Genomic DNA, 13703 nt, shown 5'->3' on the forward strand with positions numbered 1-13703 from the left:
TGGCTGAGTACTACTTTTAGCAGCCTTTAGTAGTTTATCATCACTATATGGTAATGATGACTTTTCTCAGACACAAAGAATTATGGTTTTTATCAATGGTTCATGACAAATCCAAGTCCTTAAAAGAAATCAGCTCAAAGCAGGTGCACAGAGCTGTCAGACCTTGAAATTTGTTTTGAAACCAACCACCTGTTAGTGTAATTGTGTAGCTGTTTTTCCTGGCTTATGGGATTTTACTTCAGCTGTTGTTCTCATGCTAACGCTTATTTCCTCTAGGAATCAGTCTGTCCATTTACACTAACCTACAAATTTGTAAGTGACTATCTTCACAGCCTGATTCAATCTATACATGCAGAGTGTCTGGTGTAACACCCTTAATAAGTAACACACTTTTATTTACAAAATAGCTCATGATTGCTGCAGGAAAATGTCTGAAAAATAGTACTTAACATCCTCTGTGTCACATTTAATCATTTACATGACTCGTCTCTGTTTCTTGTTTGTTTCAGACAGCAATAAAAAACACTTACTCTTAATGGATGATCACAAAGATCAGATTTATGTTGGTGCATGAGTCACATTCTACTGATAACAGAGCACTGTTCCTGACGCTGAAATAAAGTCTGAGTCAGGATACCCATTAAACCCTTCTGTTTCTAAAGGTTTATAACTTCACCATAAGTTGACTCTGCATTACAGGTTCGCAAAGATACTCTCACTTCACAGGAAGATACAATGGCTTAAGATGCTTTTTGTAAATGAGAATGGCACGTAGGAAACAACAATATGCTTGCACTTAAGGGGCCAGACAGAACTACAGATCCTTTATTCTCCAGATTGCTGTTTTCAGCACCCTTTGGACATAAGCCACCCCAGAAAAAGAACTGGACGCTTGGGTGAGAACAATAGTTGAGCTGTTTATGAAATGTCTCCTGCAACAGTCAGTCCCAACCATCCCGCAGCTCCACACTGCCCTCCAGGGAGGGCCATCAACAATGTCCCGATGTTTCCCTCAGTTTACCTCTGACAGGAGATAATTCCTTGGGAGTAAACACATAAAGCGAGTAAGAAAAATATAGCTGACATAAACATGAAAATATTCATAAAATATTTCATGACATAAGAACGGTAAAAGATAAATTATAAAGATTAAATATTCCATGTGTTCTTATTCATGCTCAGATAACTGCTATCCAAATCCCTTTCAAGCATCATATAAAGGAAACAATAAACAATTTATGGGTAATAGTTCATAAATATATGCAGTACTGTATGTCCAATGGGCGTAGATATTTCATTGTGTAAGACATGATTACTAGGTTTATGCATGATATGAAATGTGAGTTGTTCGCAGCTATTTAAAATCATTTTGGGACACAATAAACTGTTGACAAGATATATCCCATTTAAATGTATCGCCCATCCCTGACTGTACAGCATGTTGTCTTGTGTTTATCAGAAGGAACACTTTTAAAATGCATTGAGAAACTCAATTGTTATCATTGTCTTAACTTAAAAAGACTACACCTTTGTATAGAGTTCTGTTAAAAGAAATCCTGCTACTTATCATAAGCACGTACTTCCCCAAAGTTCCTGTTTTTTTAGAAGTTTTATTAATTGCAAATGTTGTTTACTAGAGGAAAACCGTGATTGAAGCTCTAAAACAAAGAGAATAGTTGTAACTTTAATCCTTTCAATAAGCCTTTGTTTCCCATTGACTAAAAACTTCCTAAAGGAAGTAGAGCTGCGAAAATCCAGGAAGGAATTAGATTTGCCAAATTCTGTTCCTAGTTGGATTTAGATGCAAAGGCTTTGTTACTCATTGTACAAATGTTTGAGTAAAAAAAGAATGATCAATTACAAATATGCATTTTTGCCAAGGTTGAAAATTATTAATAGAAGAGCTTTCCCTATCACTGAATGCACACTATGAACTTACATAACTTAAAAAATAAATAATATATTCATTTTTTAGCTGCTGCTGCATATTTTCATTGTTTTTTTTTTCTCTTTTTGTTATCTACGGGGAATTTGGACACTGGCCTGACAATCATACAAGAACCTAGATAAGCAAACAAATACGTAAAGGAAAAATAAAATGCAACCTCTTACTTAAATTAAGCTTGCTTTGCAGCATCCAAAATAAGAGAAATCTTCAAAATCCCTTTCCATGACAACAAGTAATTGCATACTGGGAAGTGTACTATTGTGGCAATAAAGCTGAATTCCCTGAAGACCTTTCAGAGACACTACCAATTTGTTTTGTATTTTTTTCCACATGCTCCTTTTAACTCTCTACCACTTCATGCTCTCCAGGTTTTAACTAGCCAAACATGTAGAGACTAAGTAAATATATCCTCACTTATTCCATAAGCCAGAGGTCCTTTTAATTTCTTATCCTAAAATAATTTAAATGCAATTCCTATCTCCTTCACAGCAACATGCTGTATATTTTAACTGTTCATTTCTTGATCAATAGTACACTGTAAGATTAAAGAATATTTGAGCCACCATTTTTGTAAAGTGCTACGTAAGGATATACTATGGAAGGTGCTGACTACAATCAGCTTCTCGTGGTTTCAGCGGAAGTGTTCTTTAGCATATTGTAGCACCCAGCTCTTAAGTGAAATCAGCACTGTATTTTAACAAAAGTATGTCAAAGGTTTGGCCCAGCTTAGCTGGACCACTGTGTTGGAAAGGCTACGCTGTGAGTTCCAGTAGCCAACAGCGGGCAATGAAATGCTGTGGTTAACATCATATCCAGCCTCTGTGAACTGCTAGCTCAAACCATCCAGAAGAGAGGCTGACTGGGCGTGATCTTTAGTGTAAGCAGAAGCAAATGCCTCTGGATTCCTAATGAGACATATTTACAACTCTGCTATGGAGACGCCCATATAACATTTGTAACATGAATACATATATGACCAAATTTTGGAGTAGCTTCAGTTTAGGGTATTACAGGTGCTAACGCCTAAGTTTCAAAGATATATTGGATATCGTTATTCACAGTGACTTACGACATGCTCTAAGATATTTCCTGCATGATAAATTGAAAGAGAAGAGAAAAGAGAAGAGAAGAGAAGAGAAGAGAAGAGAAGAGAAGAGAAGAGAAGAGAAGAGAAGAGAAGAGAAGAGAAGAGAAGAGAAGAGAAGAGAAAACCCCAGATTTCTGCATTCCACTTTTGATCACAACAGTTGACAACCCCCTCCCTCCCTTTAAGATGGAAAAGCCAATTTTAATTTAAACTACAAACTGTTGACCAGGCCTCAGCTTGGCTTTGCAATTCACTATATGCCTGAGGGATAAATTATTTAGCATTAGCACATGGTATGTCATGTCTTGTTACTTAAGTGGAATATGGCTTCCATCCAGTTGGACCCCTGGGCCCCCCCCGATTGGCTGTGCATGATGTCATTTCCATTTGGTAATCCTCGGCGAAGGCCCAGGGGACAGCGCTGGCCGCCCGGCAGGTCCCCCGGCCCCTCCATCTCCCACCCAGGCCCAGCACCAGCTTTGCTCATACTTATCACTCTAAGGTTCACTGCAGGTACTGCCCCAATTACATGATTTTCAATAATAGTGCAATGAAACAGAAGGGGCAGCAGATGAGCTACATCATCTGCACGTAGTATTTTGCTTTCTTAACAGAAGATTTGTAATAAGTTTAGTGAGATAGATATAGAAAAATAAATTTTTGCTGCAGACCCAAATTAAATTTTGGAGAATTTTGAGGGGTTTATTTAACCAAATATGAAATAATTAGTCAGTAATTCTTCCTAAAATTAATTTATCTTTCTATTTTCAGTGTATTGTAAAATTTTGTTCAAAAAACCCTGTTTCTGCATTGCAAGACAAAGGGATTCTGGACAAATTACCTGAGACCATGAACTCTGGAAAATGTTTCTTCTGAAAGTTGGGCAATGGAATAATTAGCTACAGTGCCCTTTAAATTGCCATATTTTGTTTTCAGTTAATACCTTAATTATATTAAAAGGGTTTTTCCTTCAGAACCACCTTCAGCTTACTTGCCCCAGAGGAAATACTCATTATGCTATTCACTATTGGAAGGCTCCCAGCATAAAAATAAGGGTTACAGGGTTGGTTTGTTTTGATTGAATTTCGCAGCAAAGTCAGTGAAATGCCGAGAATTACAGAGCATTCTGTCGTACAGATGGTACTGTCTACTCCGCGGTGAGGCACACGATTTGCATCTGTCTGTCAGTTAAGGTTCAGCAGTGGTTCTGCTCGGGCTTGTGTTCTAAGTGACAGGTAACAGAAAAGACACAACTGACACGCTGTAAGAAATCCACATGTTTTTGTTACCGTTACATTAGCATTTAAGTACACCACACGATACCCTACTACCAGAACTTTGTTTCTTGTGGTGAGTAGGTATGAAAACTGACTGTGATTTGCCTTCTCTGTTACTGGATCGTAATTCTTTGCAATAGTCCTTTGCATGAGAAGGACTTTGTGAAAGCTATGTGGTCTTATGGTGAAGTGCATAATTCTCTGAGACAGAGGCAGAAGGGGAACTTTGCAAGGGGATTCCCATGAGAAGAGATGCTGAACCAGTGCAGTACAAAGTGCTGTAAAACAAACAACGGTAAGACAGGAAACCAAGAGCTCTAATCGATACCACAAGAGGGATTAGTTAGTCAAATGTGAAAATTCAGAACTGCAATTTAAATCAGGACAGCTAACTCCTTTTTCTCATCCTGCACAGAATAAACAACCTACGGCCATAGGATTCAGCAGCTGCTTGCAACTTTGATTTCTGCCATTTGAAAGTTGGCACCTGCAGCAAAGCCTGGCCTCAATACTGTAGCATTGATTTAAGCACTCAGCTGCAGGGAAACACCTGGGTTAATTCTCCCCAAATTACCAGATCTACTTTAGGTTTTAGCTAACTAATAATAAACAGTGGGATTGGCAAGGGGACAGGAGACTAAACTGCTGTCAGGATACAGAATCATAGAATTGTCTAGGTTGGAAAAGACCCTTAAGATCATCGAGTCCAACCATCAATCTAACCCTGACAAAAACCATCAATAAACCATGTCACTAAGCACCACATCTACACATCTTTTAAATAACTCCAGGGATGATGATTCCACCACTTCCCTGGGCAGCCTGTTCCGATGCTTGACAACCCTTTCAGTGAAGAAATTTTTCCCAATATCCAATCTAAACCTTCCCTGGTGCAACTTGAGGCAGTTCCCTCTTGTCCTATCGCGTGTTACTTGGCAGAAGAGACTGACCCCCACCTCTCTACAATCTCCTTTCAGGCAGTTGTAGAGAGCGAGAAGGTCTCCCCTCAGCCTCCTCTTCTCCAGGCTGAACACCCCCAGCTCCCTCAGCCGCTCCTCAAAAGACTTGTGCTCCAGACCCCTCACCAGCTCCGTTGCCCTTCTCTGGACCCACTCCAGCACCTCAATGTCTTTCTTGTAGTGAGGGGCCCAAAACTGGACACAGCACTCGAGGTGGGGCCTCGCCAGTGCCGAGCACAGGGGGACAATCACTTCCCCGTAAGGATAAGCACTGGCAAGCCAAGTTTACTGTCAAGATAGAACACAAGTGCACTTTGGTTGGGCTACCAAGCTGAGCCAAGCACGTTAGTTAGACACATCGCAGTCCAACATGTTACCTCAGGCCGTAACATGCTGGATTGCAAAGCAGTGTCAGCCGGGACCAAACCCACCCGCGGCCCGGCCCGGCCCGGCCCGGCCCAGCCCAGCCCAGCCCAGCACACCTCCGCCGCGGCACGGCAGCTTTCCCCTCCGCGTCAGGGCAGGGCTGGGGGCGCTGAGCCTCGCCGGGACGGTGACAGTTTGGCGAAAATGACCGCTTCGGCCGCTGCTCGCCCCCCGAGGCGAGGAGGGGGGCGGCAAAACCGCAGCCTCGCCTGTGGCAGGGCGGGAAGCGACACCAACCTCAGCCCTCACGCGGCGGGAGTGGGGGGGCGGAGAAGCCCGCGCTGAGGTGGCGGCCCAACTCTCGCGATAGTCCGGGCGTCGCAGCACTCTCGCGAGAGGCGGGCGGGCGGAAGCGGCGTGGCCGGGCCGAGCCGAGCCGAGCGGTGAGGGGTCGCAGCAAGATGCCGAGCGCTGCCAGCCGCGGCCAGGGCCAGGGCCAGGACCGCCGCCCGGAGAGCGAAGAGTCGTCGGCGTCCGATGTGGGTCTCCGCAGGGAGGGAGGGGGCGGGCGGGCGCGGCGTCGAGACTGCCCGTGCCGAGAGGGGGAAGGGGCAGGGTCTGGCCTAGCGCGGGCTTGGAGCCGCCCGAGGGGCCGGCGCTGAGGGGGCAGGCGGCAGCGGGGTGGGGAGGGCCGGCCTGAGGGGTGGCGGGGTGTTGGCCGGGTCCAAGGGCAGAGCTGCCTTTTGCTATTGCCCTGCCTGTCCACGCCCCCCCTTCGCTGGGCCCGGTCAGTCCGTGATTCACTGAAGAAAGATCTTAGCCCCTCTCCAGTCACACAGCGCTTGCAGAGCCCCGCTGCAGTGCCAGCTCCGCGTGTGCGGGTGGAGGAGGCCCTGCCTGAGCGATGAGAAACGGCACAGGCCGGTCCCCGTCCCCTTTCCCAGTGTCAGTCCCCTACAGAAACATCTGGGCAGCTGCTCCACAGCAGGCCACTTCTGCAGGGGCACCGGTGGCTCCTGCTGACCTGGCAGGTGTGTCTGTCTTGTACATGAAGATCACGGATCAGTGCTGAAAGACTGTAGGCCAGTATTTCTTCAGGAGACAAACAAAAAGTATTAATAACGAGCATCACTTCATTTTGTTATAAAATAAATTTTGCTTGCGGTTGAAAGGCCAAAAATGCATCAGCACTAAGGGATTCTGAGTATAGGTGGCTTCTGTAAAATTACATAGGCCACGATTCATCAAAAGTAGAGAAATGAATACGCCACACCTCCCCCAAAATAAAGTATTTAGAATTAACTTAGGTTCATATATTGAATAGAATAACACAAATAAGCCAAAGCTTTTTTTATTTGGAAATGAGTTGGCTTAGTTGGGAAACCAGAATTGTGATCTTTTTTTGGATGAAAAGGCCACATCCCCCTGTGTCTTGCCTAACAGATTGTGTTTGTATTCAGTCAGGCGATCTGCTGGATTTCTTAGTGTGCCTCAATATGGGAAGGAAATAGTTAGCAATGGATCTGCTTCGGTAGGTCTCATTTTTTTTTTTCAGGAGTAGGCTCTTTATAGAGGTATTCACACAAACTACTGTGTTGCAAATAATGATCCTAATGCATGTTTGCTGTTGGATTTTTTTTTCTCCTTACAGGGCACACTGTAAGGAGATACTCTCACTTGTGTATCTCTAAGAGTCTAAACCACAATTTCTTGACTTTAATATTATAGCTGATTCTTTTATATTACCTCAGTTAACTCTCTAATGATTTCGTTCATCTTTTTATGTGTGCTTCTTTGATATATGTTTCTCACCTCCATTTTAGGATTATGCTAAGGAAAGATATGGAGTGTCATCAATGATACAATCCCAAGAGAAACCAGGTCAGTTAAAAAAAAAAAAAAAGTTTTTTAAAAAATGGGGGGGGGAGAAGGAAAAAAGAAGTATATTATATCTTCAGTACTTGTTTGAGAAATCATTTACCAAACTTTTTCATTCAAGTCCTGCTGCCATTCTTTCCCTTTATTTGAATACGCTTGGCAGTCATGAGGCTGCATTTGGAATGTCCACTTTTGGGCTCTCCAGTGCAAGGAAGACGGTAACATTTTGGTGCCAGTCCAATGGAGAGCTACCAAATTGCTCAGGGGACTGGAGCACAGAATCTCTGAGGAGAGGCTGGGGGAAGCTGGCCTTGTTCAGCCTGGAGAAGAGGAAGCTGGGAGGTAATCTTATTACAGTTTAAAGGTACTTAATGGAAGGGTGTAGAGAAGATAAAGGCAGACTCTTGAAGGTGTGTGGTAATTGTACAGGAAGTCATGGGCACAAGTTGGAACACAGGAAATTCTGATTAGATAGAAGGAAAAAAAATCATGAGTGTGGCTGGATATTGGAGCTGGGTCTGGAGAGGTTATGGAATCTCAGTCTTTGTCCTTGCCTGAACCACGCTCTACACAGTGTGTCAGTTTCTGTCTGTGTCCATCACTGCAGGCTTGACTTTTTGGATTAAATTATTATTATTTATAATGTACCGAATCCTGAGATGTCAAGATTTTTTGTTTGGTTGGAGTAAGTTCTGCTATGGTTTACTTCAACAGGTCTCTCTCTGGGTAGGATATCTGTCTGCTTTTGCAGCCTTCATTACTCCTGCATGTAAGCACCAAATCCATTAATATTATATATTAATATTTATGGATTTTATCATTATTCACACCATTGTGGATTTGGGAAATCCTCATTTTCTACTGATAGGGAATTGGGATTCAGAAAGACTTGTCAGCTAGAGAACAATCTCCCAGGCCAACATCCCAAGAAATATTAATCTTCATATTATTCAGTGCATGAAACAGGAACGAGGGAAGGTAATAGACTGGCTTCTTGTAACTTCTTCATAGTGAAATGTAAAAAAGGAACATCATCTGTCATAAGGTGATTTTTCTCTCCTCTGAATGGTTGTTTTGGTTGACCTCCCTTAGGAAGGGAAATGCAGAATGTAGTGAAAAGGAGGAGCCACAAAAGCAATCATACCAATGGGGAACATTATGTGAAGAATGTAACAGGACAAGAAAATCACTTGAGACTCTATTCAGTCATTATTGAATAAAATACATACTAACTGTCAAAGAAAGGGAACTAAAGTTGAAATCACATTGTAAGCTTGCCCAGCTGCTGGATGCTGTGGTCTCCCTCTTCCTGATGCTGGGTCGTCTGCTGATCCATTTCAACGTGCTAATAATAACAACTTGTTTAGCCGGTTAGCAAAGTGAAAGAAGTTGACTACAGGTCTGATGGCTGCTGGAAGGGGCAGGAACACAGCCATCCACAGTTATGTTTAACCACGTAACAATCCATAAATTGGTCTGCAGCCATAGAATCATAGAATCATTTAGGTTGGAAAAGACCTTTAAGATCATCAAGTCCAACCGTCAACCTAGCACTGCTGAGTCCACCACTAAACCATGTCCCTCAGCACTACATCTACCCATCTTTTAAATACTTCCAGGGATGGGGACTCAGCCACGTGGCTTTGTCTGGAGAGCCTGTTCCGATGCTTGACAACCCTTTTGGTGAAGAAATTTTTCCTAATATCCAATCGAAACCTTCCCCCATGCAACTTGAGGCCATTTCCTCTTGTCCTATCGCTTGTTACTTGGCAGAAGAGACTGACGCCTACCTCTCTACAACTTGCTTTCAAGTAGTTGTAGAAAGTGATAAGGTCTCCCCTCAGCCTCCTTTTCTCGAGCTTAAACAACCCTGGTTCCCTCAGCCGCTCATCATAAGACTTGTGCTCTGGACCCTTCACTTCACCAGTTCTTTGTTGCCCTTCTGCGGATGTGCTCCAGCACCTTAATGTCTTTCTTGTAGTGAGGGGCCCAAAACTGAACGCAGTATTCAAGGTGCAGCATCACCAGTGCTGAGTACAGGGAGATGATCACTGCCCTAGTCATGCTGGCCACACTATTCCTGATAAAAGCCAGGAGGAGAAGCAGTCGCAACCTAAAAGGTATAATATTAAGAAAAATGTAACTTCTCCAAGTTAGCATCTGACTGGTTAACATGCACTGCAGGCTGCAAGACTGCCCTGTTGGACCTCCTCTTCCTGCACTCTTCTGTACTCACTTTCTGGCTCATTAGAATTTCTGCAAGCTGTGTTTCCTCTGCCAGTTCCACACCCCATAGCAAACAACTGTGTGGGAGACCCAAGCTGGCAGATTGAGATCACAGAATCTTCAGAGTTGGAAGGGACCTCTAGAGATCATCTAGTCCAACTCCCCTGCTAAAGCAGGATTGCCTGGAGCACATCACTCAGGACTGCATCCAGACGAGTCTTGAAAATCTCCAGAGAAGGGGACTCCACAACCTCCCTGGGCAGCCTGTTCCAGTGCTTTGTCACCCTCACCGTAAAGAAATGGTGTAACCGTAAAGAGATGGTGCATCAAATTCTGTTCTCATGGAGAAAGTCTATGCTGCCAACTTTCTTGTATTCAAAAGAAATACTCAAAAGTACTATGGAGAAAACATATGTTGAGAAGCCTCACAAAATGATATGAAAAAGGCTGAGTGCGGTAGTTAGATCTGTTGTCCCCTTGATCCTCAATCCTTGTTTAAAAAAAAAGTCTCAGGCAGTGTATGGACAGGATTGAGTAGGTTTTCCATTGGGCTTAAAATAACAACCTACAATACTCCTGCTGTTCCATTTTTTAGAAGAGGGTTATCCAGAGCACCAAAATTAGGTAACAAAAACCGAAAGGCCTACAATAAAAAAGTTGAAGATCAGCCTAGTCCCTTCCTTGAGACTAATGCCCTCTTATTTAAAGATTCAGTAGTTCCTGCCAGGAAAAGCTCTTATCAAAGGATTCATGGGAGGGTGAAGTCATCACTTGGTATCAGTAGTATCTGCTTTTCCCCAAAGTATTCTGCTTGCATTGAGTGTCTTAGAGGAACTACTGCTTGGTGCAGGGGGTGGCGGGGAAGCACAAATGCGGATGTTCCCATCTGTTTGTAGTGTATTAATTTTGTTTATTTCTGAAGTCTGTGTGGGTACATGCCATTTCTAAGTCTGAATAATGAATTGTGGTATGACACGTGCAGATCCACATACCGTCTGGTAACTGGAGCTAACAGACAATACAGACAGCACAGACGTGGGTAGGAGCTCAGTTGGATGTCTGCAGCACTGTTGGTTTTAGGCTTGCTGTAGTAGCTGCACTGTCCTGAGGACACTGGCTGGACATGGGAAGTTAAAAAGCTTAGAATGATCAGAACAAATTATTCTCCTTTTCCAAGGGATAGGCTTATTGTCCTTTTGCCATACTCATAGATTCTTGTTCCTCTGCAGGCAAATTAAAACTCTTTTCACATGTTCACAAAGCTGTTGCATAGATGCTCCACCCTGCTCTGCTGATCTCACACACACCTGTGCCTTCATTCTTGGCCCACTTCAGTCTTTCTTCTGCTAATGCTGGCTGCCCTGGCTATCTGATGTTTTCGCTTCCAGTTACATCATGTCTTATAGTCCTTCCTGCCTGCTTGAGGCTATGATTGCTAGTAAAACTCTATTTGCCTTTCCCTCTTTCTCCCTTCAGCCCCATTACTTTCATCTTCCCTCCCTGGAAGCTGCTTTCATCTTATACTGCTTTTGGCATTCAGCTTTTTTTATTAAACTTATCTTCTCTTTTTCAAATGCTGGCACTTCACAGAGAGAGCAGAAATATTGATCATACTGTTCAAAACTCCATGATGCAAGATAAATGAACTCAGTAAACAGGCTGATGTGACAGGTGGGGAATGGAGGTCTGGGGGTGGAAAAGTGATTTTGTCTTGCATAACCCACACAGCTTTTTGGGTTTTTATCCTCTCTTCCCATGTTTAGAAGAGGTTTGAGTTCTGAGAGAAAGATAATGATATTTAGTACATTGAAAAGAAGAGATTGTGCTATACATGAAGGAAACAAAAAGTTTCCCCTTAAACATGATTCAAAGTGGCAATGAAGGTGAGATAGCATGAGTATTGAATTGGAGCTGTAAGTGTAATTTCAGACATACAGAGTGTTTTGTTTGAACTTTGTTTAAAATCTTTGTTCCCTTGTCTTCACTGCAACTGTAGCACAGTTTAAAACATCTTTTATTTTTGCATTATTTGTCTGTGTTTATGTGGCACAAAGACAGAAATGTAAGTATAGCTTACATTTGTGAAAGAACAAGTAGGTGATAGTCTGAAGAACGTGGTGGGAGGACCCTAAAGGTGAGAGCAAGAAGCTTAATTTTTATCATGGAAGAGAGACAGATGAACTGAAAGGAATTCCAGGTGAAATGATATATGAGAGTACAGAGGGAAGATTTGAGCTACAGTGTGTTGGCTGGACAAGAGAAAATGAGTGACAAATGATTGCTTACACTAATAAATGTAGACATTATTATGAACTACTGGCATCTTAGAAATGAGAGGAAAAGAAGACTAGATTTGGGAAGTGTTGAAGGAGGGAAATAAAGTGATGTAGCAGTTGCTACATCTAGCTCTCTTCAGTGGAGCACATGGACAGGACCAGAGGCAACTGGCACAAACAGAAACACAGGATGTTCCCTCTGAACATCATGAAACATTTTTTTACTGTGAAGGTGACCAAGCGCTGGCACAGGTGGCTCAAAGAGGTTGTGGAGTCTCCCTCCATGGAGATATTAAAAAAACCATCAGAATGTGATCTTGGACAACTGGCTCTAGTGGCCCTGCTTGAGCCAGGGGCTTGGACCAGATGGCCTCCAGAGGTCCCTTCCAACTTCAGCCATTCTGTGATCTGCTGTTGGAAAAAATGACTTTATGATGTCTCTTTTTTTGGATATTGTTTTATTACCTTTTTTATGAAAGGTGAAATAGTTTTCAAAAATTCATACCATATACAAATTTTTGTGTTAAAGGTGTCTTGTTTAGTCTTGATGAAACATGAACCATTCTGTATCCAAAAGACACTTAAAAATATTTATCTAATGCAGATGGTTCCTGAAACACTAAGGATCCATAAAAAGGGTAACACCTCATTCTGTCTTTATGCTTGTGCCTGGAAAATGTTTTAAGTTTCTAACAATACAGTTTTAAGTTGACTGAGGTAATTTTAACCATCTGAATATCAAACTCTTAGAAATGCTAAAGCTTATGAGTTGTGCTGGTTGCATGTTTCCTATAGTACTATACTGATAAAGTTTGAACATCAGAGATTGCTGGCAAGTGATAACATCTTTATTCCCCTTTCTCCCTTTCCCAGTGCGCGTGCACATGCACACACACACATATATTATTAATATACTTGAGTCAATTTCCTATCATGCTTCTCCGTGCACATTCATTCTGTTCTGGTTTTGATGTGTGTCTGTGAAGAAAACACTACATTGCCCTGAGCATAAGCTAATAAACATTTTCAACCCCCTAAAATTCCCAGTGCCAAATAATAGGCTTGGAGGGCAAGCTGTGACTGGTATTCAGAGACAGGGGGAAGGAGTCCAGAAGAGCAGATGGTAACCTGCGGTAGGCAAACTTGGGAAAAGTTCTGGCAGGAAAAGTCTAGAGTGGAAGTGTCTTAGTAAATTTAATGTTATTTTGAAACAAGGGAGAAGTCTGTGGTGAAAGACAGAGAGAGTGAATTTGCTTGTTACATATCATAGAATCATAGAATAGAATCAGAGAATATCTCGAGTTGGAAGAGATTCATAAGGATCAATATCTCCTGTGAAGATTTTTTTTTTTGCCTAATAAGCAGTGTTTTTAACCACATGCAAACTGTGAATGAGTACATGTAGCTGTTAGAACTGTTGAGATTCTATGCAATGCTATGTATACCTTTAACTGATTTGTAGATGTTACAAGAAATGTTTCTTATGTTGCATGGTTTGAGACCATGCAAAAATACAGTTGGCCAAAAATCTACAGAAAAATACAATTAAACAAGTACATTTCAAGGAATAGTGGCATGCAGCCAGCATAATGGTTGTATACAATTTTTAAAGTCCTGATTTATTTAAAAATATTTTCGTTGATAATTTTTTTTTTCCTTTACTATCCAAAATCGTCCTTTCCAAAT

At 42.3% G+C, this 13703-nt stretch overlaps 2 protein-coding genes across 2 annotated transcripts in view; one reads left to right on the plus strand and one right to left on the minus strand.

Annotated features, from left to right (window-relative positions):
* THSD7B (thrombospondin type 1 domain containing 7B) overlaps nt 1–5968 on the minus strand; it is a 538929-nt gene extending 532961 nt beyond the window's left edge. The window contains exon 1 of the mRNA XM_054207661.1: nt 5754–5968. The gene's annotated coding sequence lies outside the window, so the exon portion shown is untranslated. The remainder of the gene's footprint in view (nt 1–5753) is intronic.
* DARS1 (aspartyl-tRNA synthetase 1) overlaps nt 5936–13703 on the plus strand; it is a 43346-nt gene continuing 35578 nt past the window's right edge. The window contains exons 1-2 of the mRNA XM_054207663.1: nt 5936–6176; nt 7461–7518. Of these exons, the coding sequence (XP_054063638.1) occupies nt 6099–6176; nt 7461–7518 (136 nt within the window). The 5' untranslated portion in view covers nt 5936–6098. The remainder of the gene's footprint in view (nt 6177–7460; nt 7519–13703) is intronic.

The sequence above is a fragment of the Rissa tridactyla genome, chromosome 7 (genome assembly GCF_028500815.1).
Source record: "Rissa tridactyla isolate bRisTri1 chromosome 7, bRisTri1.patW.cur.20221130, whole genome shotgun sequence".
Lineage (NCBI taxonomy): Eukaryota > Metazoa > Chordata > Aves > Charadriiformes > Laridae > Rissa > Rissa tridactyla.